The sequence below is a fragment of the Microdochium trichocladiopsis genome (assembly GCF_020744255.1).
Source record: "Microdochium trichocladiopsis strain MPI-CAGE-CH-0230 chromosome Unknown B0I36scaffold_4, whole genome shotgun sequence".
NCBI lineage: Eukaryota > Fungi > Ascomycota > Sordariomycetes > Xylariales > Microdochiaceae > Microdochium > Microdochium trichocladiopsis.
In genome coordinates this window covers 2,803,783-2,826,095 of record NW_025763547.1, presented here as the reverse complement: position 1 = coordinate 2,826,095, position 22,313 = coordinate 2,803,783, and the positions used below count along the sequence as shown (strand labels likewise).

The following is a 22,313-nucleotide window of genomic DNA, read 5'->3' as shown; positions in this document are numbered from 1 at the left end:
AACTAAAGGTTGCCCACTCCCAGATTGTTCACCGGACAAATCAGCTCCCCTGAGGGTGGACTCCAGAACCACCTGTGACGACGAGAAGGTAATTTGAGATTCAAGCGGAATCTGAGTAAGAAACTGTGGCGGGCTGAAGGGCTGCGGGCTGTAATTCGGAGCGGGAATGAGTTGCCCCGTCCCTAGAGGGATAGAATTAGGCTGTGATGGCGAGTCTAGGGTATCAAGATTCTCCTGGCCGCTCTCCGGCTGGTGCGAAGGGATATCGGTGTGAAAGTGCAGGCCGCGATCAAGCGAGCTCTCTCGCAAGGTTGCCGACTCTTGGAGAAGGGCTGTTCGGTTTTCCTGAGAATCTGGCACTGTGCTTCTACCGACGAAGTGTCGCGAAGTTTGAAGCCGCTGAGACTGTGACTCGGTCCCTGTGGATATTTCCTGCGAGTCAGGAATCTCGCCGCGGCGCGATTCTGCTCGTGGCCGTGCAGAGGCTGAATCGGTGTCTGGAAATTGCGCGGGGAAACTGTCGGCGTCCTGGCCGATGTCGTACACGTCTGCACTGGGTGACGCAGGCCAGAAGCGATACTCGGACTTATTCAAGCCTACTAAGGGCGGAAGCTCGACGACTATTGCTTTCCCCCGAATGACGGACACAGAACTTGACTGGTCAACCTGGGACGAGTCCAATTGCCCTCGATGGCCCTGACAGAGCCGTTTCCAGCGCCTCCAGTTCACCGCCGGCACTTGGCTATCTTCCTGAGACGAGTATTGCGACACGACCTGCGAAGATAGCTGGTTCTGTCTCGCGAGCCACGCACGCTTGGCGACTTCTGTGACGTTCTCCTCAGGTTCCTGTAAGCCACGTTAGGACAAACCAGCGCAGCAGGCAGGCGAGCTGCGCTGTGTGCTACTGGGGTTTGGTACCCAGCTTGGATCGTATGGATTGCCCGTGCGTGCGTCGTCCTCCCAGTCTATCAGGTAGTATATTTTGCCCTTGTGTACCTTCTCCTGGATGATGTCGCGGATGGAGAACCAGCTTGCCCCTTCGCTGCCTGAGTCGTTGTTTGGAACGATACTGCTGGCCGTCGTTTGCTGGCCGAGGTGGTCTTGCGCGAGAGGCGAGTGCGTCGTTTGGTCTGGGAGTTCCTGGCCGCTGGGTACAACCGGATGCTGGGTATTATCTACAGGAGTTGGGTATGATTCCGACCCGCTCATTGAAGCCGATATGGATGGGTCGCGTGCGAAACAGACACTGATCCCATGGCTGTCGTGGCTGCTACGGACGCGCGCACGTCGTGGCTTCGGCTCTGGGGTCTCTGACGGCCGCGCTGCCGTCGTTGTCGCGTTGCGCTTCGGGATGTTGGTCCTAGGTCTGGGGAAGATTGGGGTTGGTGCATGTCAAACACTCGGGCGCAAGTGGCTAGAGCTAGACGTGCGCAGGTGCTGCTTGCTTGGGTCCAACGGGAGCTAGGTCGAGGCGCATGAACAGGGGAGCTCAAGTCCAGCCTGACACGCCGGAGTGCTAACGAACCCTGCAGGTGCTGTGGGCTGCAGCTCTGGGCAGCTGCACCACCACTTGACATGCGCCGATGCAGGACAGCTCAAAACAGGTATTAGCACCCTTCTGATTCGTGGTAGATTTCATCAGCTAAGTACGCTATAAGTAAGTACACTTGTTGGATATCAAATAACGCCATTAGTCCGCTGGTCGCTATGGTGAGGACGAAGAGACGAATGAGTGCTATGAAAAGATTTAACACCGCCATGTCTTATACGCGTCAGTCGCCCATGCTACGAAGTGTCCAAGGTCTCTCCTGCATCTGTAATCCAAGTAGAATTCATGTGACGCCAGGATTTACGCCATCCAAGAGAATGTATAGAATTAAGATTTTTTTACATGTACTTGGGATGTATAATTAGCAAGCCGCATTGGAATTGGAGCAAGCGAGAAATGGCAGACTTGTCCTCAATACAAGTACAATATAGCCTGCCCGGCGGCACAAGGGGAACTTGTCACGCCATAGCCGCGTATAGCGAGGCGCACCCCGCGAGAAGACTGACAGCTGAAGGGTATAAGTTTCGTGATCCCCAAAGCTTCGTCAGACCATAGGCGTCCTCCGGCCCCCAGGGGGTGTACTCAACCAAAGGGCCCGTGTCGTCCTTATCCTTGTGCATTTTCTCCCTCCTCTCCATCTTCCACTGAATCGGGTCTAGGCGCGTGTAGGACCATGGGACCAAACTGAGAGTGGCGCAGGCCACAAAGTAATAGAGGCGAGTCCTGTTGGGGATCTTGAGGCCGAGCGCTAAATGAAGAACACTGGGCACCCATATCATACAGATGCGCAAGTATCGCTGTGTTGCCGCGTGCATCTTGATCCATTGCTTGGCGACGTCAATGCCGCTTCGGGCCTCGAGGATGCGCGGGATGACAAAGAAAGAAAGTGCGGCACTCATGCCAGCGCCAGAGGTTGCGAGGAGGACGGCAGCGGCCTGCATGAGCCGGATGACGGGCGGTGGGCTCCCACTGGAAACAGGTGTAATGAGCGCCTGCATCGTAGCGACCTGTGACGTCCCAGACGTCAAATGTCGCGGCCGAAGTGTCTGGTGATGGAACCGGCAGGTGACGATAACCCTGGGAGGCGGCTTGCGGAATGTTCGAGTCTGTTCGGGGACGGGCGCTGGCAGGCACGCAGGAAAAAGTTGAGTGCGCCGGCGACAGACGAGGGTGGCGACGCTAGGGGGGCGCTTCGTAATTTATAGCGTTCTCCAGCCTCCTGCCCTAATTGTGTCAAGTTAGGACAAGCAGCACTAGAAGTTTTCCATTTGTTTGCGACTCGGCGACTTACAAGAGGACCCGGCAAATCCGACCAATTGAGGGTTCTTTGGGCCCCGTTGTGGATCGCATCGTGTGCCACACGATCCCTGCCTGCTGGCGTCGTCAAAACACCTTGCGCCGAGTAGTTCGTGGTTGGCAACAAGGCCCTGGCCGAGTGCTTTTTCGAGACCTTGATGCGGGCTGGCTTGCTTCAGGAGCTTCTCGGGCTCTAACCGATGGCTGCGCCGCTGGCTGGCCGGCGGCAGGCATGGTGAACAGCTCCTATTCGCCAGGATGCCGTGAATGGACATGACGTGGAGAGACGGGAGCCCAGAACCGGAGCACGGAGCAAGCCTCTATGCTTGGCATACTAATATCATAATATCGGCTGCTTACTGATTTACGCTAAGTATTTGGAGGAGTCACTTATCATTTGTCTGACGCCGCCCGCCGCGGCGTGGATCATCTGATACGAGTGTTGCAACGTGAATGGCCAAGGCAAGGCTCAGCATTTACAATGCTGGCCTTCTTCTCAAATTGCGTGGTGAGCGAGATGTTGCCCTGAGGCGAAGCTAGGGTAATACTGTCAAACCAGCCCTGGAGGACCTTGCAGAAGGCACCAGGGAGTGGGTCCTCCTACCTTTAATGAGGTGCCCAGCGAGAATGACGTGCACGCGAGGTGCCGCCGGCCTGGGCTGCCCCTCCCCGGCCGCCCTTCACCTCGAGTGCAGCAACGCGCGCCGCGAGCGCGACACGCGTTAATTGACTGGTCCACACATTTGGCCCATGCAGCAACTCCTACCACAACCACAATCACACCAAGAGCCTGCCTACAACAACAACTTCAAGTCCTGTCGAGACACACCTTGTGGCACCAAAGGTCGCTTCTGGAACAACGGTGCTCTACCATTTTTCCTCCACAGCAGCGTGCAACGCCCACATCCCCAAGCTCTGCCAGCAGCTCTCTCGTCACGGTCATCGTAGCACGGCTGTGCCGCCACATTCATCATGGCGACGGCGACACTGCCTCAGAAGCGCATTCTCGGCGACGCTTCCAACCGTCGAAACATCCCGTCTACGCCAGCCTCCTCGAAACGACGGAAGCTCGAGCCACTCACTTCCTCGCCCGCTTCCCGGCTCAACAGCTCGCAACAGGGTCCGACCTCAAAGCTTGCGTCAAGCCAGCCGAAAAGTGCCTTCGAATCCGAAGTCCTCGAGAAGCTCAGCCAGGACATCTCAGACCTCAAACAGAACAACTCCGAAAGAGACCAGTCCTGGGAAAGGCCGCCAGTAGTCGATTTTCAGCCAGACCGTGATGCACTCACATTCCAGCAAATTGAGGCCGAGGAGGGCACGCTGCACGGTGGCAAGACCACGGTCAAGCTATTTGGTGTCACGGAGAACGGCCACTCCGTCATGCTCCATGTCACCGACTTCAAGCATTACCTTTACGTCGCAGCGCCCGTCTCCTTCACGCCAAAAGACTGTGAACCTTTCAAAGCATATCTCGAGACCCAACTCGCACAACACCAGCCAGCCATATATTCGTGCCAGGTTGTGCTGAGGGAGAATATTTATGGATTTCAGGGCAATACGCAGAGTCCATACATCAAAATCACCGTCACAGACCCCAAATTCATCCCCAGGGTGCGGACCACGATAGAAAGAGGAGACGCCAACTGGAAGGGGCTGTGGAAGAGTGCGGACGGAGGTATCAAGACATTCGACAACTTGCAATACATTCTCCGCTTTATGGTCGACTGCAAGGTAAGAAAATCTGCCAATTCCTCGTGCTCTCGTGCATATCTAACTTGGTCAAGATTCCTGGAATGTCCTGGGTAGAGGCTCCAGCAAAGATGTACAAGCTGCTGCCAGACCACCTCAGACAGTCAAACTGCCAAATTGAGGCTGAGATCAGCTATCACCAGCTCGTCTCACACGAGCCAAAGGGCGAATGGTCCAAAATGGCGCCATTGCGCATTTTGTCGTTCGATATCGAATGTGCTGGCCGTAAGGGCATCTTCCCTGAGCCCGAGATCGATCCAGTCATCCAGATTGCAAACGTTGTCACGAGATTTGGTGAGACAAAGCCCTTTGTGCGCAATGTCTTCTGCTTGGACACCACGAGTCCAATCGTTGCAACCCAGATTCTGGAGTTCCATGATGAGAAAGACATGCTCATGGAGTGGAAGCGCTTCATTGAGAAGGTCGACCCAGATGTGATCACGGGATACAACATTGCCAACTTTGATTTCCCGTACCTACTCGACCGAGCGAGCGCACTGAAGGCCAAGGGCTTTGAGTACTGGGGCCGTCTTCCCAGCGTGAAATCTGCGCACAAGAAGGCCAACTTCTCCAGCAAGCAGATGGGTAATCGCGAGTCAAAAGAGACCAACACCAACGGCCGTCTCCAGCTTGACCTACTACAACTAATTCAACGCGACCACCACCTGCGAAGCTACACTCTCAACTCGGTGTGCTCCCACTTCCTGGGAGAACAAAAGGAAGACGTGCACCATACAATGATCACAGAACTCTTCAATGGCACGCCAGAATCGCGCCGCCGTCTAGCGTTGTACTGCTTGAAGGATGCGTACCTCCCACAAAGACTCATGGACAAGCTCTCGTGTCTTGCAAACTACACAGAGATGGCCAGAGTCACCGGCGTGCCTTTCAACTTCCTGCTTTCAAGAGGACAGCAGATCAAATTCCTCAGTCAAATGTACCGCAAGGCTTTGGAGCAGAAGCTCGTCATCCCCAACTTGAGGAGCGAGAGCTCAGATGAGCAGTACGAGGGTGCCACAGTCATTGAGCCAACAAGAGGCTACTACGATGTTCCGATTGCAACACTCGATTTCGCCTCCCTTTATCCCAGTATCATGCAGGCGCACAACTTGTGCTATACGACACTATTGAACAAGGCTGCTGTCGAGAAGTTTGGACTTAAAAAGGATGAAGATTACACCGTCACTCCCAACGGCGACATGTTTGCGACTGTCAAGCAACGCAAAGGTCTACTTGCACAGATTCTGGAAGAACTTCTCGCCGCCCGAAAGCAAGCAAAGTGTGAGCTCGCTGTCGAAACAGACCCTTTCAAGAAGGCAGTGTTGAACGGTCGACAGTTGGCTTTGAAGATTAGCGCCAATTCCGTATACGGTCTGACGGGTGCGACTACAGGCAAGCTTCCTTGTCTAGAAATTGCCAGTAGTACCACGAGTTACGGCCGTCAAATGATTGAGAAAACAAAAGCGGAGGTTGAGGCAAAGTACTGCATTGCCAATGGGTACTCTCACGATGCGCAGGTCATCTATGGTGACACTGATTCCGTCATGGTCAAGTTCGGCATGAAGGACCTGCCAGAGGCAATGAAGCTCGGCGAAGAAGCAGCCGCCTACGTGTCCTCCAAATTCATCAAGCCGATCAAGCTCGAGTTCGAGAAGGTATACTACCCATACCTGCTCATCAACAAGAAGCGGTACGCCGGTCTGTACTGGACGAAGCCGGAGAAGCACGACAAGATGGACACCAAGGGTATCGAGACTGTCCGCAGAGACAATTGTCTGTTGGTGCAGACCGTCATCGAAAAAGTCCTTCGCATGATTCTGATCGACCAGGATGTGCCCGGCGCGCAGGAGTAGGTCCAGCCCTGTCCCTTGTGCTACACGACAGTCCCACTAACCTTTTTGTCTGCTCAGATATGTCAAGGACACCATTGCGGATCTGCTACAGAACAAGATCGATATGTCCAAGCTAGTCATCACGAAGGCGCTAACGAAAGAGAGCTACGATGCCAAGCAGGCTCACGTCGAGCTCGCCGCCCGCATGAAGAAGCGTGATGCCGGCTCTGCGCCCGGTCTTGGTGACCGTGTCGCGTATGTCATGGTGAAGGGCAGCAGCGGCTCCAAGAACTTTGAGAATTCCGAAGACCCCATCTTCGTCCTCGAAAACAATGTCCCCATTGACACGAGATACTACCTGGACAACCAGCTAGCCAAGCCTCTGGGGCGTATCTTCGAGCCCATTCTCGGCGAGACAAAAGCCAAGTCACTGCTCACGGGCGACCACACTCGCTCCATCTCAGTGGCGGCGCCGTCGGTTGGTGGTCTGATGAAGTTTGCCAAGAAGACGATGACCTGTATGGGGTGCAAGAAACCGCTCGTGGGCAAGGAGGAGAGCGCAGGCGCCGTGTGCTCCAACTGCGCGCCCCGGGTGGGTGAGCTGTACAAGAAGACGCTGGACAAGGTGTCTGATCTCGAGGTGCGCTTCGGCAGGCTTTGGACGCAGTGCCAGCGATGCCAGGGCAGCATGCACGGAGAGGTCATCTGCAGCAGCAAGGACTGCCCCATCTTCTACATGCGCATGAAGGCCAAGAAGGACGTCGAGGACGCGGGCAAGGAGCTCAAGCGGTTCGACTTTGACCAGAGTGCCATTTGGTAGAGAGAGACAGACTTGTTCGCCTTCAGTGTCAGGACGGCACTAATGTTGTCTGGCAAATCTCGTACCCGATGAGGGTATTTGATGTAGCTTTTCAGGGTTTGGCATTGTCATCGGTTTCGCTTGCAAGAGAGGGGTCAAAAAGCATGGAGTACAGGTGGTTATTGATGTTTTTTGTCGTCATGAATGAAGAAGATTGCACAGTGTTCCATTGCATATTTGTTTGTCTGTGTTCAGTATGTGGTCAGGATAGTGTTGGCCTCCAAGGCGGACGAGTGCCAAGTCGAGGTTGAGATACATGGACACAGGGTGCATCAATTCTGACAATGCGCGCCGTCTCGGGCTGCACTCCGAGGTCGTGGGAAGCAACAACATTTTCGAGTGTCGCTCGTCTTTGTACAACAGAGGCCAGCAACAAAAACGAGACTGTCGTCGGCCCAGCCACCAAGCGTCGTATTCGGGCCGCCGCAACTCCAACACCTCCCTACTGCACCCACTGTTCTGGGGTTACAGAGTCTGTTGGTCAAATGAGCACCAAAAGCACTCTCGATTGGAGGCTAGGAATAGTAGAGAGCTGCACGAGCGCAGGCCCATCTAGACCCATAGACGGAGATTTACAGGCGCTATAGCCGCATCACCGACCCGAGGGCAAGGTCTTGGCCCGAGCATGAGAATGGATCTGTCGTGTCATTCCTGTGTGCCTCGGATGGGTTGATATGTGTCTTTACTTTTTTTTTTCTCTCCCTCCTTTCTGTGAGGGGCTCCTATATCGGAGAGCCGGAGGACCCTGAGCTTGAGGCTGTGGGTGGATACCCGGCCAGCCCAAGGGTGCCTGTACTGTGCTGTCGTGCGCACTTGAGCACTCCCAGCAGGCAGGACACCCTCACCCCTGGAGCACCACCAGGCGGCGGCAGCGGCAGCGGGTGGCCCCCCACAGCGAGCCGCCGGCGTGGCTGCGTCCGCGCAGGTATGCTGGAAGGGAGGACACGGGGGGCTGATCGCTTGGCGAGCAGCCCAGCGGCATCTTGGAAACTTGGATCCCCGAGGAGCTGCGAGTGGGGGATCTGAGGGGCCCCAGGCCCACGGCTTGGCCGTGCGTGAAATCCTGCCCATGTCGTTGCTTTTCCGGAGTGCGCGACTATTTGGAGGCCGGTAACGGCAGTGCAGCACCTGAGCAGCTGTGAGAGTGTCCCTCATGTCTTCCCCCAATGACACGAGGTGCTCACCCGCAGCCCGTTCACCCTGCCATCCATCATGGCATGGACACTGCAGAGCAAAATTTCTGAATGGCAGGCAGGTGACCTCGGGGACTCCGTGCTGTCCACCGATCTCGCACTCTTTGCCTGCCAGCAGCGGAAGACTCCGGGTCCGCACAAGAAAATGGTTGCGTACCACCCCTGCCAGCATGTCAATCCAGATGCTACGGCAAGGACTCCTCGAATGGTTGTCGTATGAGTGTCAACGCGTCATTGAGTGGCATTTGTCCTGTTGAAGCTCTCAGTCGCTGTAGATAAGCCATGCATCCTGATATCATCTCTGAAGGCGCGCTAGGGTTCAGCCGAGAATCCAGTCTGATGGTCTTGTGTGATAACCAGATGGGTACATGTGAATGAGGCGTCATGGTGCGCTCAGCTTGCATGCGTGAACCAGCGATGCTCCCCAATGCCTACCCCCCAAAGCTGGCCCGGAACACTGAGCAATCGAATCATGTCTGCCAAACTGCGCAGCCGACGAATCAGCAGTGGTTGATAAGGCAAAGCTAGGCCTCCGCCTGCCCGGCCAGGATCTTGAGCTTAACATTTCGGTAGGGTGCGTGGCAGGTCTCGGCTGGCGAATTACCATCCACGCCGCGCAGAAGCTTAGGCGAATCGACTATGTAAATGCACGTTTCAGCCCAGATGGGGTCAAGCGGCAGCATCGGCTCCACGGGGCCGGGACACCAGACGCATTAAGTGTGACGGAGACAGTGGACCACGGTCAGGCCCCAGTCCCCCCCAACTGCCGTTGCCGCATGGTCTTTTCGTTCCTGAGCTTGTCGTGGGGCATCCAGCCTGCTGGCCATGATGTCAATCGTGATGTCCGGCATCGCTCCGCCGGTGGACCTGCCGGGAATGCGTAGGAGCTGTGCAGCAATACAGGGACAATCCGATTGCGGTTGGGCTGGGCCGGGTCGGGATCGAGGACGTGGCTCGGCTGTTTGGAGCTCCCGCCATTCTCGAGGGCCGAAAGCGGCTGCTTTTTCTCCCTGATCAGCGCAGGTGCTGGGTCAAGCGGGATGTGCTTCGCTGTGTATAAAGTTTTGCCATGCCTTGGTCGTTGTAATTTCGTTCCTCCCGACCAAGACATTCCACTCCGCCTGGCTGGTTGAATATATCCTACCTTCGCAACTCTCTCAAGTTCTACAACTGCAGAACGAGACTAGTCGAACCCCCACCCACGAGCCAGCGTCCTTCAAGTCCAAGATGTCCAACCTCACTTCTGAGCCAGAGTTTGAGCAGGCTTACAATGGTCAGTCGACAGATACCCACGCAGCTTGCATGTGTCAATGGTCACTAACTTGCTACAGAGCTCGCCAGCACCCTCGAGAACAGCACCCTGTTCAAACAGCACCCCGAGTACAGGACAGCGCTCAGCGTCGCTTCGATCCCCGAACGAGTGATCCAGTTTAGAGTGGTGTGGGAAGACGACAAGGGCAACCTTCAGGTCAACAGGGGATACCGTGTTCAGTTCAACTCGGCCCTTGGTCCTTACAAGGGCGGCCTGCGCTTCCATCCCACTGTCAACTTGTCGATGTAAGTGAACAATCCCCTGATGCTATCGTCAGGCGAGCATTGCTGATGCCCAGACAGTCTCAAGTTCCTTGGCTTTGAGCAGATCTTCAAGAATGCATTGACTGGATGTAAGTCTGCCTTTTTATTCCATTGGAGGCACAGAAGTTGGATCTGACTTTGCTGGCAGTGAACATTGGTGGTGGCAAAGGTGGAGCCGACTTTGATCCCAAGGGCAAGAGTGAGGCTGAGATCAGACGATTCTGTGATGCCTTCATGAGACGACTCTGCCAGCACATTGGTGCCGAGACTGATGTTCCGGCTGGTGATATCGGAGTCGGTGGCCGCGAGGTTGGCTACATGTTCGGAACATACAGGAAGGAGCGTAACAAGTGGGAAGGTGTCCTGACTGGCAAGGGATTGGCCTTTGGCGGCAGTCTCATCCGGCCCGGTAAGTGGCTCGTACGGACATATTGGCTTATGGCACTTGCTAACACCGTGAAACCACACAGAGGCGACAGGTTACGGTCTCGTCTACTATGTCGAGGAGATGATCAAGCATGCCGGCAAGGGTGACTGGAAGGGCAAGCGCGTCGCCATTTCCGGCTCTGGCAACGTTGCCCAGTACGCTGCGCTCAAGTGTATCGAGCTTGGCGCGTCGGTTGTATCCTTGTCCGACTCTACCGGATGCCTTGTCGCCGAGGGAGACGTCGTGTTCACGCCCAAGCACATTGAAGAGATCGCCAAGCTCAAGCTTGCGCGCCAGTCCCTGACAACCTTTAGCGCTCAAGGGTCCATCAAGTACATTGAGGGCGCCAGGCCCTGGGTCCACGTCGGCAAGGTCGATGTCGCGCTGCCCTGCGCCACACAGAACGAGGTCAGCGAGAAGGAGGCCGAGGCCTTGGTCAACAACGGAACTCTTTTCGTGGCCGAGGGATCCAACATGGGCTGTACACAAGGTGCCATTGACGTGTTCGAGGGAGCCCGCAAGACGAAGGGCCAGGACTCTGTGTGGTATGCCCCAGGCAAGGCCTCAAACTGTGGTGGTGTCGCCGTGTCTGGCCTGGAGATGGCTCAGAACAGCCAGGTGAGTAGACTGTTTGCCGTGTGCATTCTCTGCGTGTATGCCATACTGATGATGGTGTCTGCAGCGCACATCCTGGACCACCGAAGAGGTCGACAACAAGCTCAAGACGATCATGAAGGAGGCTTTCCAGAACGGCCTGGAGACGGCAAAGAAGTATGTCGAGGCAAAGGAGGGTGAGCTGCCCAGCTTGGTGGCAGGAAGCAACATTGCAGGCTTCATCAAGGTGGCGGATGCCATGCGTGACCAGGGAGACTGGTGGGCTTCTCAGGCCTGAGGTGTCAACCCTGGAAGGCTATTTTGATAGGTTCTGGAAGTAGCTCCGGGCGGCAGAGCGCCTTCCCTTTCTGTATTTATGAGGCGTTGTGTGGGAGGAGCAGGTCTGCATTTTGATATCCTAAGAAAATCCAGGTATGAATGGAATAAACAAAGACCAAGTCGGTCACCTGTCGAGCATCGCCGCAGTGTACTTTATGATTGTAATGTGCCTGCTCCAACTACGACATACGTACCTTATGGTAAGTGCGTAAATTATCTACCAAGTACTCTCACTTGGACGAGGCCCATGGCGATCGGGTGTAATCGTCCTTTACACCGGTCACATTGTCTGCATCCAATGCCTCGAGCAACGTCTATCCCATGCCAGTACGCCGCCCGCAAGGTCCAGTCGCCATCTCGCCTACCAGGCTTGTGTTCGCCAGATGCATACGGTGCCTGAGCAGTGGTACGCAGTATCCTCACCGAATCCCAAGAGCCTCAGTCTGGCAGACGCCTTTCTTGGCACGAAATCCCAGTGCAGCCAAGACCATGGGTAGCGTTCGGCAAGGTCGGGCTTACGAGGCACTTCCCCACCCACCGAAAACTGCATGTTGCTGTTGCACTCCTGTCCTCGACGACCGTCCTGATCGTGCCGAGCGTCTGGTACTGTAATATCATCAGGCCATCCGTCCACCAGCCATCAGGTCAGCCTTACGAGCGACCCACATGGCATACCGAGTTGTCATACGCCAATTGATCCTGTCACGACGGGGTCGCCGGCAGTCCGCTGCTGTCCGGGTCACCAACCAGGTGCCGCGACGGGCATCCCGCCGTGACATTGGCCAGGTTGATTCCAGCTGATCAACGGGTCAAGCAACTGCAAGTAAGACTGCCATCGGTGATGCGCCGCAGCGGAATGGCTGCAGGCATCCTTGCTGCTGCTTGGGGGCGGTGCGGCAGCCCACCGCCGCTGCTCCACAACGGGCACCGTCGTCTGGTCTCGTCGGGCAAGGGCACTTTTTTTTTCCGCAGAGCCTTGTCCATGTCCTGTGTAACTCGGGTTCAACGCGACGGGCGGCGACCAGCCTGCTGAGCTCAGCCGCTAGCAAAGTCAATCTGTGAAACCCTTTGGGACGAGCCCTCCAATCATGGGCCACCGCCTCCGCTCTCCCCTGCTACGCCAGGCAGTCCAGCAGGGGTGCTCCTCCAAGTCCCAAGCACATGCCATGCCATGCCCTCTGTACGCAGCAGCATGGCGCAATATCGTCATCGACTATCGACCCGCCAGAGCTGGCAATCTGCAGCCCTTGGTGAGCGCGACGTCGTCGCCGAAAGTTGTACAGCAGGCGCCATCTTTAGCACCGCGAGCTGGTGGTACACGGTTTGAGCCGCGATCTGCAGCATCCGACGCAACCAAGCCAGGAGTGTAGGGCCGACTAATCGACCATCTACCATGCCCCTTTCGCTCATGGTGCCGCTGCCCCAGCCGACTCCAAGAGAAGCTAATGAACCCGTGGCCCACACCCAGTGCCCCTCAAGGATATTTTTGGACCACCGGGCGACCACAAACCACGCGTGGCTGCGTCAACCTCCGGACAATCGGGCTTGCCCTTACGACCGCTGGGATTGAGGTCGATGTACCTCGGCTGCATTACCGTCCTCGCGCAGGACAAATAGTCCTAGAGGTGATATCCACCATCACAAGCAGCAAAAGGCTAAAGTGGTGATATGCCATCTGTCTCACAATAGCATACATCGCGCCAATGGATTGTCGCAACCAAAACCTTGGCTCTCAGCAGTCTGCCGAGTGGCACGTGAAACAAAACTTGCCATCGCCAGGGCAATACTGTACTGCGTAGAAGGCGAAGCGACCGTCAGCCCGTGCGTTCCGGGGCCAGTAACGGTCAACTGAGCCAGGGGTGCAGCAGCCCACGTTGCGCGCGCAATCTCCAGCATTTTCCAGACCCCACAGTCCGCGGACCAAGGACCTGGGAGCTTTGTTGGTTCTCCAGCCGGTGGCCGGTTGGGTAGGGCTGACAAAGTCCTATGTACGATGACTCGTTGCGACGAACGACAAGAGGGCGCAGGCGCAGGCCTGCAAGAGGACAGAGAGCTGCTTGGCCAGCGCGTGGCATCGGGCGATTGTCCTAGTTCGGCCTCGACACCTGAATCTCTTGGAGCTGATTGTTCGAACGCCAATACTGCTCGCCGTCACTCGCCGTCCCGGCCCTAGTCTCAAGCCCCCACACCTCCCTTGTTCTCAGCCTCAGCAGTGCCTCGTAGGCAGCACGGAATGGTACTAGTCCATCTGACAGGCCCATAAAAATCTGCAAACATGGGAACGACATGCCATAATGGTTGGCTGGCTGCCGAGGAGCCGGGGGTTACTGGGTGGTGTGGGACGCCCGCCCATGTTCCCCAGCACGTTGTTCTGCCCATGACATTCCGCATCTTTTATATAGTCGGTGCTGCTTGAATGCATCACCGGCCGGTCCAGTAAGGTCAAACCTCTCTCAACCGTTCTTTTCAAGCCGCCACGCCTGCCCAAAACCGACATCCTGGCATCTAATCAAAGAACTGCCAGAGGCAGGCTGTCCTGTGCGAGTGCAGACCCTTCACTTTCCTGGCAACCTCGCGTTGTCTACTGTGCTGTCTCGGTCTCGGCTTGCGGTTCTGCTTCGCCGTTCATCAAGGACACCACTTGAGTCTTTTCTGTGGGAGAATCAAGTTTTCACTTCAAATATGCCAGCCACTACCGAGGAAAATGGGGAGCCATTCCCGGTCCTCAATGGGGTCAAGCACTCTGCGACATTTCCTGTTAATGGACACTTGCACCCAGAGGACGATGTTCCCGGCAGTGGGCGCAGTGTCAGCTTCGCCGATTCAACTCGGTCGCGAGGAAGTTCATTCATCGATACCTCACTGCCCTTCGGCGTCCAGACTGACCTGCCGCCCTTACAAGTCAACACTTCTCATCGCGTACAGTCCATGGGCGTACATGAGGATGAAGCCAGCGGGCCACAATCCGCAAGCCGTGCCCGGATCAGGACATGGACTGACGATCCCAAAACCGCGCAATTCCCCCGGATTGCAAAGCCAGTAGAGCTGATGCGTAGCTCATACGACTGCGTCGTCATTGGCTCCGGCTACGGCGGTGGTGTAGCCGCATCGCGTATGGCTAGAGCTGGCGAGTCTGTGTGCTTGCTCGAAAGAGGCAAGGAGAAGTGGCCCGGGGAATACCCCAGCGGCACAGGCGAAACTCTCGAGCAACTGCATTACTCTGGCGAGGTCTGTCCCTCGTTATTGCCCAAGAGCACCGTCAAGGGCGGTGATCCCACTGGCATGTATCATCTCATCTTTGGAAACGGGCAGAATGCTCTCGTTGGCAATGGTGAGTGGGCTCCATGCATGAAGGAAATTTTGAAATGACATTGTATACTAACATACCTGCGTAGGGCTGGGCGGGACCAGTCTTATCAACGCCAACGTCTTCCTTGAGGCCGATGAGGATACTTTGCGCCTCGAACCCTGGCCGCAGGAGATACGGGAGGATCCCAAAAGTCTCGATAAGTGTGCGTTGCCCTCCAGGACCTCTTTCCCATGGATTTATGGAGCTGTACGTTATCTGAGGCGTTTCGCTGACAAGTCTAGATAGACTACAAAAAGGCTGCAGATATGCTGGACCCTGTAGAGTATCCCGAGGACTGGCCAGATCTACCGAAACTCAGCTTGCTCGAACAGCAAGCGGAGAATCTGAACATGAAGTCAAAGTTCCGACGCGTCCGGCAAACGACTCGGTTTCGGAACGGGCCGAATAGCTGCGGTGTCGAGATGAGCGCTTCAGCACTTACCGGCCAGGATGCGACAGGTCTCAACGACGGCTCTAAAAACACCACCTTGGTGACCTACTTGGCGGATGCCTGGAATTGGGGCGCCGAGTTGTTCTGCGAGTCAGAAGTACGCTATGTCCACGAGGCACCAGATCGCGAAGGGTACATTGTGTACTTTGCCTGGCATGGCAGAAACCGCGGGCACTTTCCGGCCAATTTGCATGGAGATCTGATGTGGGTTCATGCGAAGAAGGCTGTATTCTTTGGAGCTGGTGCTATTGGCACCACTGAGATCCTCTTGAGGAGTAAGGAGATGGGTCTCTCGCTCAGTGAGAAGATTGGCCAGAACATGAGCGGCAACGGAGACATACTCGCGTTCGCGTAAGTGGCTGCCATTGCCGAGCCTCTTCTTTGCCTAATCACGACTTACACGCACTTCTCTGCAGGTACAACACGGACCAACACGTCAATGCGATCGGGACCTCTTTCCCATCTCCCTACAATCCGATTGGGCCGTGCATCACCGGCATCATTGACAACAGGATGGGCCACGAGAATCCCGAGGATGGCTATGTCATTGAAGAGGGCACAGTGCCGAAAGCACTAGCTCCTTTCCTCCAGGCCATGTTCGAACTCCTGCCTGGCAGCAAGGCTCCCACAGGCGAGAGCTTATTTGAACGTGTCAAGGGAAACATGGCTCGAGCTGGCAGCTTCCTTCTGGGGCCCTACTTCAAAAAGGGCGCGATCGAAAGGTCACAGGTGTTTCTGATCATGTCACATGACAGTAAGCTGCCACAGCAGTCCTGCGGGTAATATCAATGTGCTAACCATATGGCAGGCAACCAAGCGATATTAACACTGAAAGACGACAAGCCTGTGTTGGAATTCGTAGGCGTCGGGCGTAGTGACCACGTCAAGGAGCTGCACCATCTTCTCGAAAAGGCGACGAAGAGTGTTGGTGGCACTTTTGTGCCGAATCCATTTTACTCTCTCCTTGGGCAACAGCAGATTACTGTCCACCCCATAGGGTATGTTATTGTGCCCACAACGTCTCTTATCATATCATGCCAAGAGGACTAACAATAGCCAGTGGTGCCTGTATGGCGCGTGACGGAACCGGCTACACGGGTGGCACAAATCATCGCGGCGAGCTGTTTACTGGTCTAGGAGAGGCAACTCACCCCGGGCTGATTGTGACCGATGCCGCCGTCATCCCAACGGCACTTGGCGCGAACCCCTTTGCTACGATCACGGCTCTAGCAGAGAGAACCATGGACTTGTATACCCAGAGAGAAGGCTTGCGCGTTTGTACAGACGGGAATGGCATTCTGGACCTGTTTGGCTCGCCCAAGCGGGCGAGGCGTTCGCGCAAGCACAGCGCAGCACAATGCGTCATGGAGAACCAGGAGACGACCAGCATCGTCAAGGCTAAGTCGTTGATGAACACTGCCCGGCGGAACGAAGACGGCGGCTTCGGATTCACAGAAGTCATGTCAGGTTACATCCACCATGATCACCACTTGGTGCGCGACAACCAGGAGACGTACGAGCTGGCTGCCAGGACTGCAAAGTCCTTGTGCGAGACAGCACGTTTCTTCTTGAGCGTTCAGAGCTTCAACACGCGCTCCATCGTGCATGACCCGGAACACAAAGCAATGCTTACCGGCACATTCGCCTGTCCCACGATACCAGGGTCCCCATTCATGGTGCAGCGCGGAGATTTCAACTTGTTCCTCCTCGACCACAAGGCGCCCGGGACACGAAACCTGACTTATGACTTCGACATGACTGGCGTCGATGGGCGGAAGCTGCACTTTCATGGCTACAAGGTTGTCGACTCATCGGTCGCGCTTGCGCCCGTGCAGTTCTGGAAGTCGACCAGCACTCTCTACGTCACCATCACCGAGACGTTCTGCGGCTCCGACTACGAACCTGAGGGCGACGAGGACGGCTTGAGGGGCAAGATCATTGCCAAAGGCATCATGCGGATCGAGCCGCAGGACTTCCTTTCTGAAGTGCTGACGCTCACGCCAACTGGCAGTGGGCTGCTGAAGAAGGCCATCAGCGCCACAAAGTTCTTCACGTTCTTCACGAGAAAGTCGCTCTCGCTTTTCCTGGCGCCGTTGACTCCCTTGCAGTACCCCAGTCCGACCTACGCCGGCTTTGTCAACGACACTGTGCCAAATCGCTCCTACAAGATCAAGGCTTCGGACGGGGTGATCACAGCCATGCACGTGTGGTACCCAACGAACAAGACTATAGCCACCAAGAACCTTGTCATGATACCTGGCGCTGCAGTGGATCATCAGGTGTACGCCCTTCCCACAATCCGTTATAACGCAGTCAACTATTTCCGCCGCGCGGGGTATCGTATATTCGTACCAGTACACCGGATTGGCGCAATCATGGCTGCGCAGAACGATTGGACAACCTTTGACGCCAGGCTTGACTTCAAGGCGGCCCTCGAGAAGATCCGAGAAGACTATGGAGATGAGCCAGTCTACGTTGTCAGCCATTGCATGGGCGGCGGCGTCCTCTCATCTGCATTGCTGGACGGTACCGTTCCAGCGAGCTGGATCAAGGGCATCACTGCGAGCCAAGTGTTTATGAACCCGATCTGGGCCACCATGAACATGATCAAGATCATGGCCTCGCCCATACCCGCAGACACCATCTACAGAACCATTTTCGGAAAATGGTTCAGCTGCAGCACGGGCCAGGACGACAGCTACCTCCAGAAACTTCTCAACGAGGCGATGAGGTTCATGCCTGAGGAGCGCAAGGAGATCTGCAACAATGCGTCGTGCCATCGCGTGTCGTTCGTGTTCGGTCGGTGCTGGAACCACAAGAACCTCAACGAGGCCACGCACAGGCAGCTTGACCGGTTCTTTGGTGGCGTCAACATGACCCTACTCAACCTGCTCATGAGGATGGGCTTCGAGGGCTCGACCATGGCTAATGGTCCGCTGTTTGAGCGGCTAGACACGCCAGAGAATATTCGCAGGCTGCGCGGCATCCCGATCTTGTTCTTCGTCGGGCGCGACAATAAGGTGCTGAGCCCAGAGAGCACGCAGCGCAGCTACGAGATCCTGACCGACATGTTTGGCACGCGCTTTGACGACGGCGTGCAGTACCGGCGCCGCGTGGTGCCCGACTATGGCCATCTAGACTGCTGGATGGGCCGCAATGCCTGGAAGGACGTGTTCCCCTTTGTGCGTGAGGAGGTCGATCGCGTGATGCGTGGCGAGCACTACAAGTTTGAGCACCCCGACGACGAGTTCAAGCAGATGGTGTCAACCGGGGCGCTGAACTATTAGTGCGCGTCCTCGGAGCATGAGAGGGTCTTCCAACTGCTCTGCTGGTTAGTGTACAGTCATATCCGGAATGTGTTTTACGTGTAACGATATGCTTGGTGGGCTTTGAGAGTTCCAAGGTTTTCTGGTTCTTTTCTTCTTTTGCAAGGCGCCATCTCGTGCTGGCCTATTTTTTCACGGCGGGTTTTGTGCTTTCCTATACCTAGATAAGCGATGTCGTTCGGAGCGTGCCTTGATTATTGTCCAAATTCAATAAGTTTTCTCTAACCACGACATTCGGTCTCCATGATCTTCTCAAGTGTCTTTGAACGAAGTAGGCAAAATCTATATGTTTAATAAGAACGGACAAGGAAGATATGTCATATCATCCTTGTCCCCCTTGACCTCTTGTCTATCTAGTGAACAACATCACAAAAAGATATATGTGATACATACCCAGTCCGACACGCCTGCCCTTCATGATGTCGTCTCAAGCGTGAACATTGTACTTCTCCCGATAACCCCTCAGTATATCCAGCGAGACATTGGATCCTCCGCACACCACCAGCACGACATTCTTCCTGCTCCACTCCTCATCGCTCAAGCCCTGGCCCAGGCAGCGCCGCAGATCGCCGTTGTAAGCGGGACATATCGCCGCGCCGCACGCCACCTCGACGAGGATCCTGGCGTCGTCGGCAAAGCGCACCGAGCCCATGACGGCGTCGGCGTCCGAGACGACGAGATTGCTCAGGTGCGGCGCCTCCCGGGCCCACTGGAACGTGCGGGCCGAGACGGTCGGCGCGCCGAGCGAGGTCGCGATGCTCGTGATGGCAGGCAGAGTGACCAGCCTGCCGGCCTTGATGCTCGCGTCGAGACTCTCGGCGCCGACGGTCTCGACGGCCAGCACCCGCGGTGGCGTGACGGGTCCCCCGTTCTCCGTTGTCTGCGATGATGCCTTGGCGTGTCTCTTGACGCCCTCCATGATGCCGTTGAGCAGCCCGCCGCCACCGCAGCTGCACACGATCGCATCGACTTGGTGGGCATCGTCCCGCTGGCTGCCGCCGCCGACGCCGCCGCCGCCCAGGCTGCTCACCTGCGCGATAATCTCGTCGACCATGCCCGACGCGCCGTGCCAGACGTGCGGGTGGTCAAAGGGGGGCACGTACACGCCCCTCTCGGCATCGCGGGAGAGCAGGTTCTCGCGCAGGTGCGCGTCCGCGACGGCCCAGTTCTCGCCGATCTGGACGACCTCGGCGCCCAGGGCGCGCAGCTTGTCCGTCATAAAGGGCGTCACGAGCGTGGGCACCACAATGGTGCACGGCTGGCCCAGGGTCGCGGCGGCCGTGGCGCACGCCAGGCCCGCGTTGCCGCCCGATGAGCAGTAGAAGTGCACTATCGGCTCCTCGTCGTGGGCCGAGGATGATGAGGCCGGAGCCCGGCCCAGAGATGAGCAGCGCTCCAGGAAGGCCCGGTACATCATGGATCCGATGCCGCGGGACTTGAAGGAGCCCGAGGGCTGGAGGTTCTCGAGCTTGAGAAAGATGTTACTATAACCATTTTTGGAGACTCTTTGTTAGTTTTTGGAGTGTCATGTAGGTAGTCATAAGTGCAGGAAATGAACTGGGGCCTTACCAGCCAGCTGCGCGGGAGAGCGGCAGCGATGGTATGCATGACGTCTCGACCCAGAGCTTCTGGGGTTCCGGCGAGTGTGAGCCCATGCTGGTTGTTGTGTCAGTCTTGCTCTGGGCAAGCGATGGCGTGTAAGTGGTGAGTTTGTCTTGGTGAGGAAGTTCTATCCGTGCATGTAGCGGACCAAGGTGTAAGATTGACTGTTTGAAGTGGCAGAAGTCTGAGAGGGTCTGAGTGACGAAGAGATCTGTGCTTCCTACGAGTGGAAAGACACGCCTATATAACGTACGTGGTTTAGGAGACGTCTAAGGAAGGGACGTAGTTGCTGGCAAGAGAGCGGAGCATTCAGAGACGAGGACCCTTGCCTGCACTGAACTTCCCCACGACACGAGTGTGCAGAAAATGTGCCGCACACGGTAACGGGCCTAGAGCGCACTCTCACGGACAGTGCCTCGTGCACTATGGGGGCAGCATTTCCCGTTGTTGCCGCCGTGGCCCGTTACAACCGACCGCTAAAGTGGAATTAATTACAAGGTGTCAATTATAGGGCGCAACGGCCGACCTGTTCTTTGTCGAACTCTTCGATTCCATGAGCCACGACACACAGCATGTGCTTTTGTCCGGCATTTTCAAGTCCCCGAATGGTTGGGAAGAGCTGAACAACAAGGCATGCGGCGTATTGTGCATTTGTCGCACTTGCTGGGTTGTCAAGACTACTTCTGCGTCGTGTCTGTTGCTCCAGAGCAGAAAATGACTACAACGTAGTAGTCTGTAGAAATACAAGCCCGTAAATTTAAGATTTGTCTTGCCTTTGACATATCAGCCAAATAGTAAAGTACTCATGTCGAGTTTGCTGTTCGCAACTGCCTGATAGAAAGCTGGGATCATACAGTGCCGTGCCTCGGGACGAACTGGTTTGGTGGTGCTGCAAAAGCTACAGTGTTCAGGCACTGAACTTCAGGCTTCCACTCCTCCCAGGCTCCACTGCCACACTCAAGTTGCACTGCACTCCACATCTCAGACTCATTTGTCCACTCACTCACTCACACCTGCATCCCATGTTGACCACCACACTCATTGCCATCTCCCCATATCGGTCCTCATCCTTGTGAGTAGCCTTCATTCTGTTCAGCCTGTGATTGTCATGCTAACCACAGATCACAGACCTTCCGCCCTGCGCCAAAATAAATAAATAAATAACTGCCATCCAAAACGTTTTAAGGCAGAACGAGCAGTCCCAGCGGGCTCTTGAGATCGCGGTGAACAATTGTCTTCGCTTTGTCCATTAAGAGCTCCGTCGCCACTCATTCTGCGGCAACTCCAGAGCACTTCTGACGTAAAGGTGGCTCCATCGTCTAAGAAGAGGAACCGAGCACCGAAGCCTGTGGGCGTCTCCTTGTGGTTTGAAAGTCAAGGTTGAACGACGTCGACCACTATACCGGATAGATCAAGCTCTGCCAGCTGCGACGCGGGTCATTTGCCATCGTCCCCAATCCACCATCATGGCCCTCCCAAACCTCGAGGCACAACTCAAGACAGTCAGCGAAGGTACATTCACCCTCGACGCAACAACACCACAGGAAAAAAACAAAACCACTAACAAAAACGACACAGCCGCCCAAAACTTTGTAGACTCGTACTACGAAGCCCTCAACAAGCGCCGCGACACCTCCGCCTTCTACGCAACCACGTCCCCAAAACTCACCGCCGCCGGCGTCGTGCCCGACATCAGCATAAACGGCCACGTGCTGGGGCCCGACGCCAAGACGGCGCGGGACCTGCTCGTCGACTCCAGGGGGCCCAACGTGCACTACGAGGTCGGCAGCTTCGACGCGCACCCGGTCAACGTCAACTACGCGGTCGGCGCGGACGCCGTCAACAACACGGGCAGCAACCTCTCGTCGCGGAACGAGAGGATCAGCTTCGCCGTCCAGGTCAGCGGCGCGGTCAAGTACGGCAAGAGCGGCGAGGACGGGTTCCTCGAGCAGGCGTTCACCGAGGCCTGGCTGCTCGTGCCGCACTGGGAGGCTCAAGGGCCCAAGGCGCCGAGGGGCTTGAGGCGGTGGGTGGTCGTTAGCCAGAACTTCCGGGCGTTGTGAGCGGAGGGGAGAGGCATCTCTGGGTGTTGAAATGTGAGGGAAAAGATGATTGGCCTAAATAGAGGAAAAGACCACGGTGGATGGCAGGAATCCCATTGAAAGAAGTCCG

The 22,313-nt window shown here is 56.1% G+C and overlaps 6 protein-coding genes across 6 annotated transcripts; 4 read left to right on the top strand and 2 right to left on the bottom strand.

Annotated features, from left to right (window-relative positions):
* Positions 1–1,579: 1,579 nt before the first annotated feature.
* On the bottom strand, positions 1,580–2,701 carry B0I36DRAFT_321485 (uncharacterized protein). The gene has a single exon (XM_046153708.1). The coding sequence runs from the start codon at positions 2,545–2,547 to the stop codon at positions 2,008–2,010; it is 540 nt and encodes a 179-aa protein (XP_046014285.1). The 5' UTR covers positions 2,548–2,701; the 3' UTR covers positions 1,580–2,007.
* Positions 2,702–3,630: 929 nt separating this feature from the next.
* Positions 3,631–7,408, top strand: B0I36DRAFT_109307 (DNA polymerase delta catalytic subunit). Its single transcript, XM_046147853.1, has 3 exons — positions 3,631–4,576; positions 4,630–6,443; positions 6,505–7,408. The coding sequence occupies exons 1-3, from the start codon at positions 3,818–3,820 to the stop codon at positions 7,244–7,246; spliced, it is 3,315 nt and encodes a 1,104-aa protein (XP_046014284.1). The 5' UTR covers positions 3,631–3,817; the 3' UTR covers positions 7,247–7,408.
* A 2,297-nt stretch (positions 7,409–9,705) lies between these two features.
* Positions 9,706–11,372, top strand: B0I36DRAFT_348502 (glutamate/Leucine/Phenylalanine/Valine dehydrogenase; the record flags this gene model as incomplete). Its single annotated transcript, XM_046156699.1, has 6 exons — positions 9,706–9,751; positions 9,810–10,035; positions 10,093–10,142; positions 10,202–10,462; positions 10,524–11,098; positions 11,163–11,372. 6 exons carry the CDS (start codon positions 9,706–9,708, stop codon positions 11,370–11,372), a joined length of 1,368 nt encoding a protein of 455 aa, XP_046014283.1.
* A 2,484-nt stretch (positions 11,373–13,856) lies between these two features.
* Positions 13,857–18,771, top strand: B0I36DRAFT_321476 (glucose-methanol-choline oxidoreductase). The gene is made up of 6 exons (XM_046153707.1): positions 13,857–14,744; positions 14,809–14,925; positions 15,009–15,564; positions 15,630–15,967; positions 16,022–16,211; positions 16,274–18,771. Exons 1-6 carry the CDS (start codon positions 14,096–14,098, stop codon positions 18,498–18,500), a joined length of 4,077 nt encoding a protein of 1,358 aa, XP_046014282.1. The 5' UTR covers positions 13,857–14,095; the 3' UTR covers positions 18,501–18,771.
* On the bottom strand, positions 18,772–20,459 carry B0I36DRAFT_383306 (tryptophan synthase beta subunit-like PLP-dependent enzyme). Its single transcript, XM_046160949.1, has 2 exons — positions 20,109–20,459; positions 18,772–20,023 (listed from the first exon to the last, which is right to left on the bottom strand). The coding sequence occupies exons 1-2, from the start codon at positions 20,192–20,194 to the stop codon at positions 18,967–18,969; spliced, it is 1,143 nt and encodes a 380-aa protein (XP_046014281.1). The 5' UTR covers positions 20,195–20,459; the 3' UTR covers positions 18,772–18,966.
* Positions 20,460–21,607: 1,148 nt separating this feature from the next.
* B0I36DRAFT_362113 (uncharacterized protein) lies at positions 21,608–22,204 on the top strand (the record flags this gene model as incomplete). The annotated part of the gene is made up of 2 exons (XM_046158599.1): positions 21,608–21,653; positions 21,720–22,204. 2 exons carry the CDS (start codon positions 21,608–21,610, stop codon positions 22,202–22,204), a joined length of 531 nt encoding a protein of 176 aa, XP_046014280.1.
* Positions 22,205–22,313: the final 109 nt, after the last annotated feature.

Excerpts from the sequence above, each read along its gene's own strand:
- B0I36DRAFT_321485 (XM_046153708.1), bottom strand. The coding sequence starts at position 2,547 with ATGCAGGCGCTCATTACACCTGTTTCCAGTGGGAGCCCACCGCCCGTC.
- B0I36DRAFT_109307 (XM_046147853.1), top strand. The coding sequence starts at position 3,818 with ATGGCGACGGCGACACTGCCTCAGAAGCGCATTCTCGGCGACGCTTCC. Across the intron at positions 4,577-4,629 it reads GCTTTATGGTCGACTGCAAG|ATTCCTGGAATGTCCTGGGT; the intron begins GTAAGAAAATCT and ends AACTTGGTCAAG. Across the intron at positions 6,444-6,504 it reads GATGTGCCCGGCGCGCAGGA|ATATGTCAAGGACACCATTG; the intron begins GTAGGTCCAGCC and ends TTGTCTGCTCAG.
- B0I36DRAFT_321476 (XM_046153707.1), top strand. The coding sequence starts at position 14,096 with ATGCCAGCCACTACCGAGGAAAATGGGGAGCCATTCCCGGTCCTCAAT. Across the intron at positions 15,565-15,629 it reads GGAGACATACTCGCGTTCGC|GTACAACACGGACCAACACG; the intron begins GTAAGTGGCTGC and ends ACTTCTCTGCAG. Across the intron at positions 16,212-16,273 it reads ATTACTGTCCACCCCATAGG|TGGTGCCTGTATGGCGCGTG; the intron begins GTATGTTATTGT and ends AACAATAGCCAG.
- B0I36DRAFT_383306 (XM_046160949.1), bottom strand. The coding sequence starts at position 20,194 with ATGGGCTCACACTCGCCGGAACCCCAGAAGCTCTGGGTCGAGACGTCA. Across the intron at positions 20,024-20,108 it reads CTCTCCCGCGCAGCTGGCTG|TAACATCTTTCTCAAGCTCG; the intron begins GTAAGGCCCCAG and ends AAATGGTTATAG.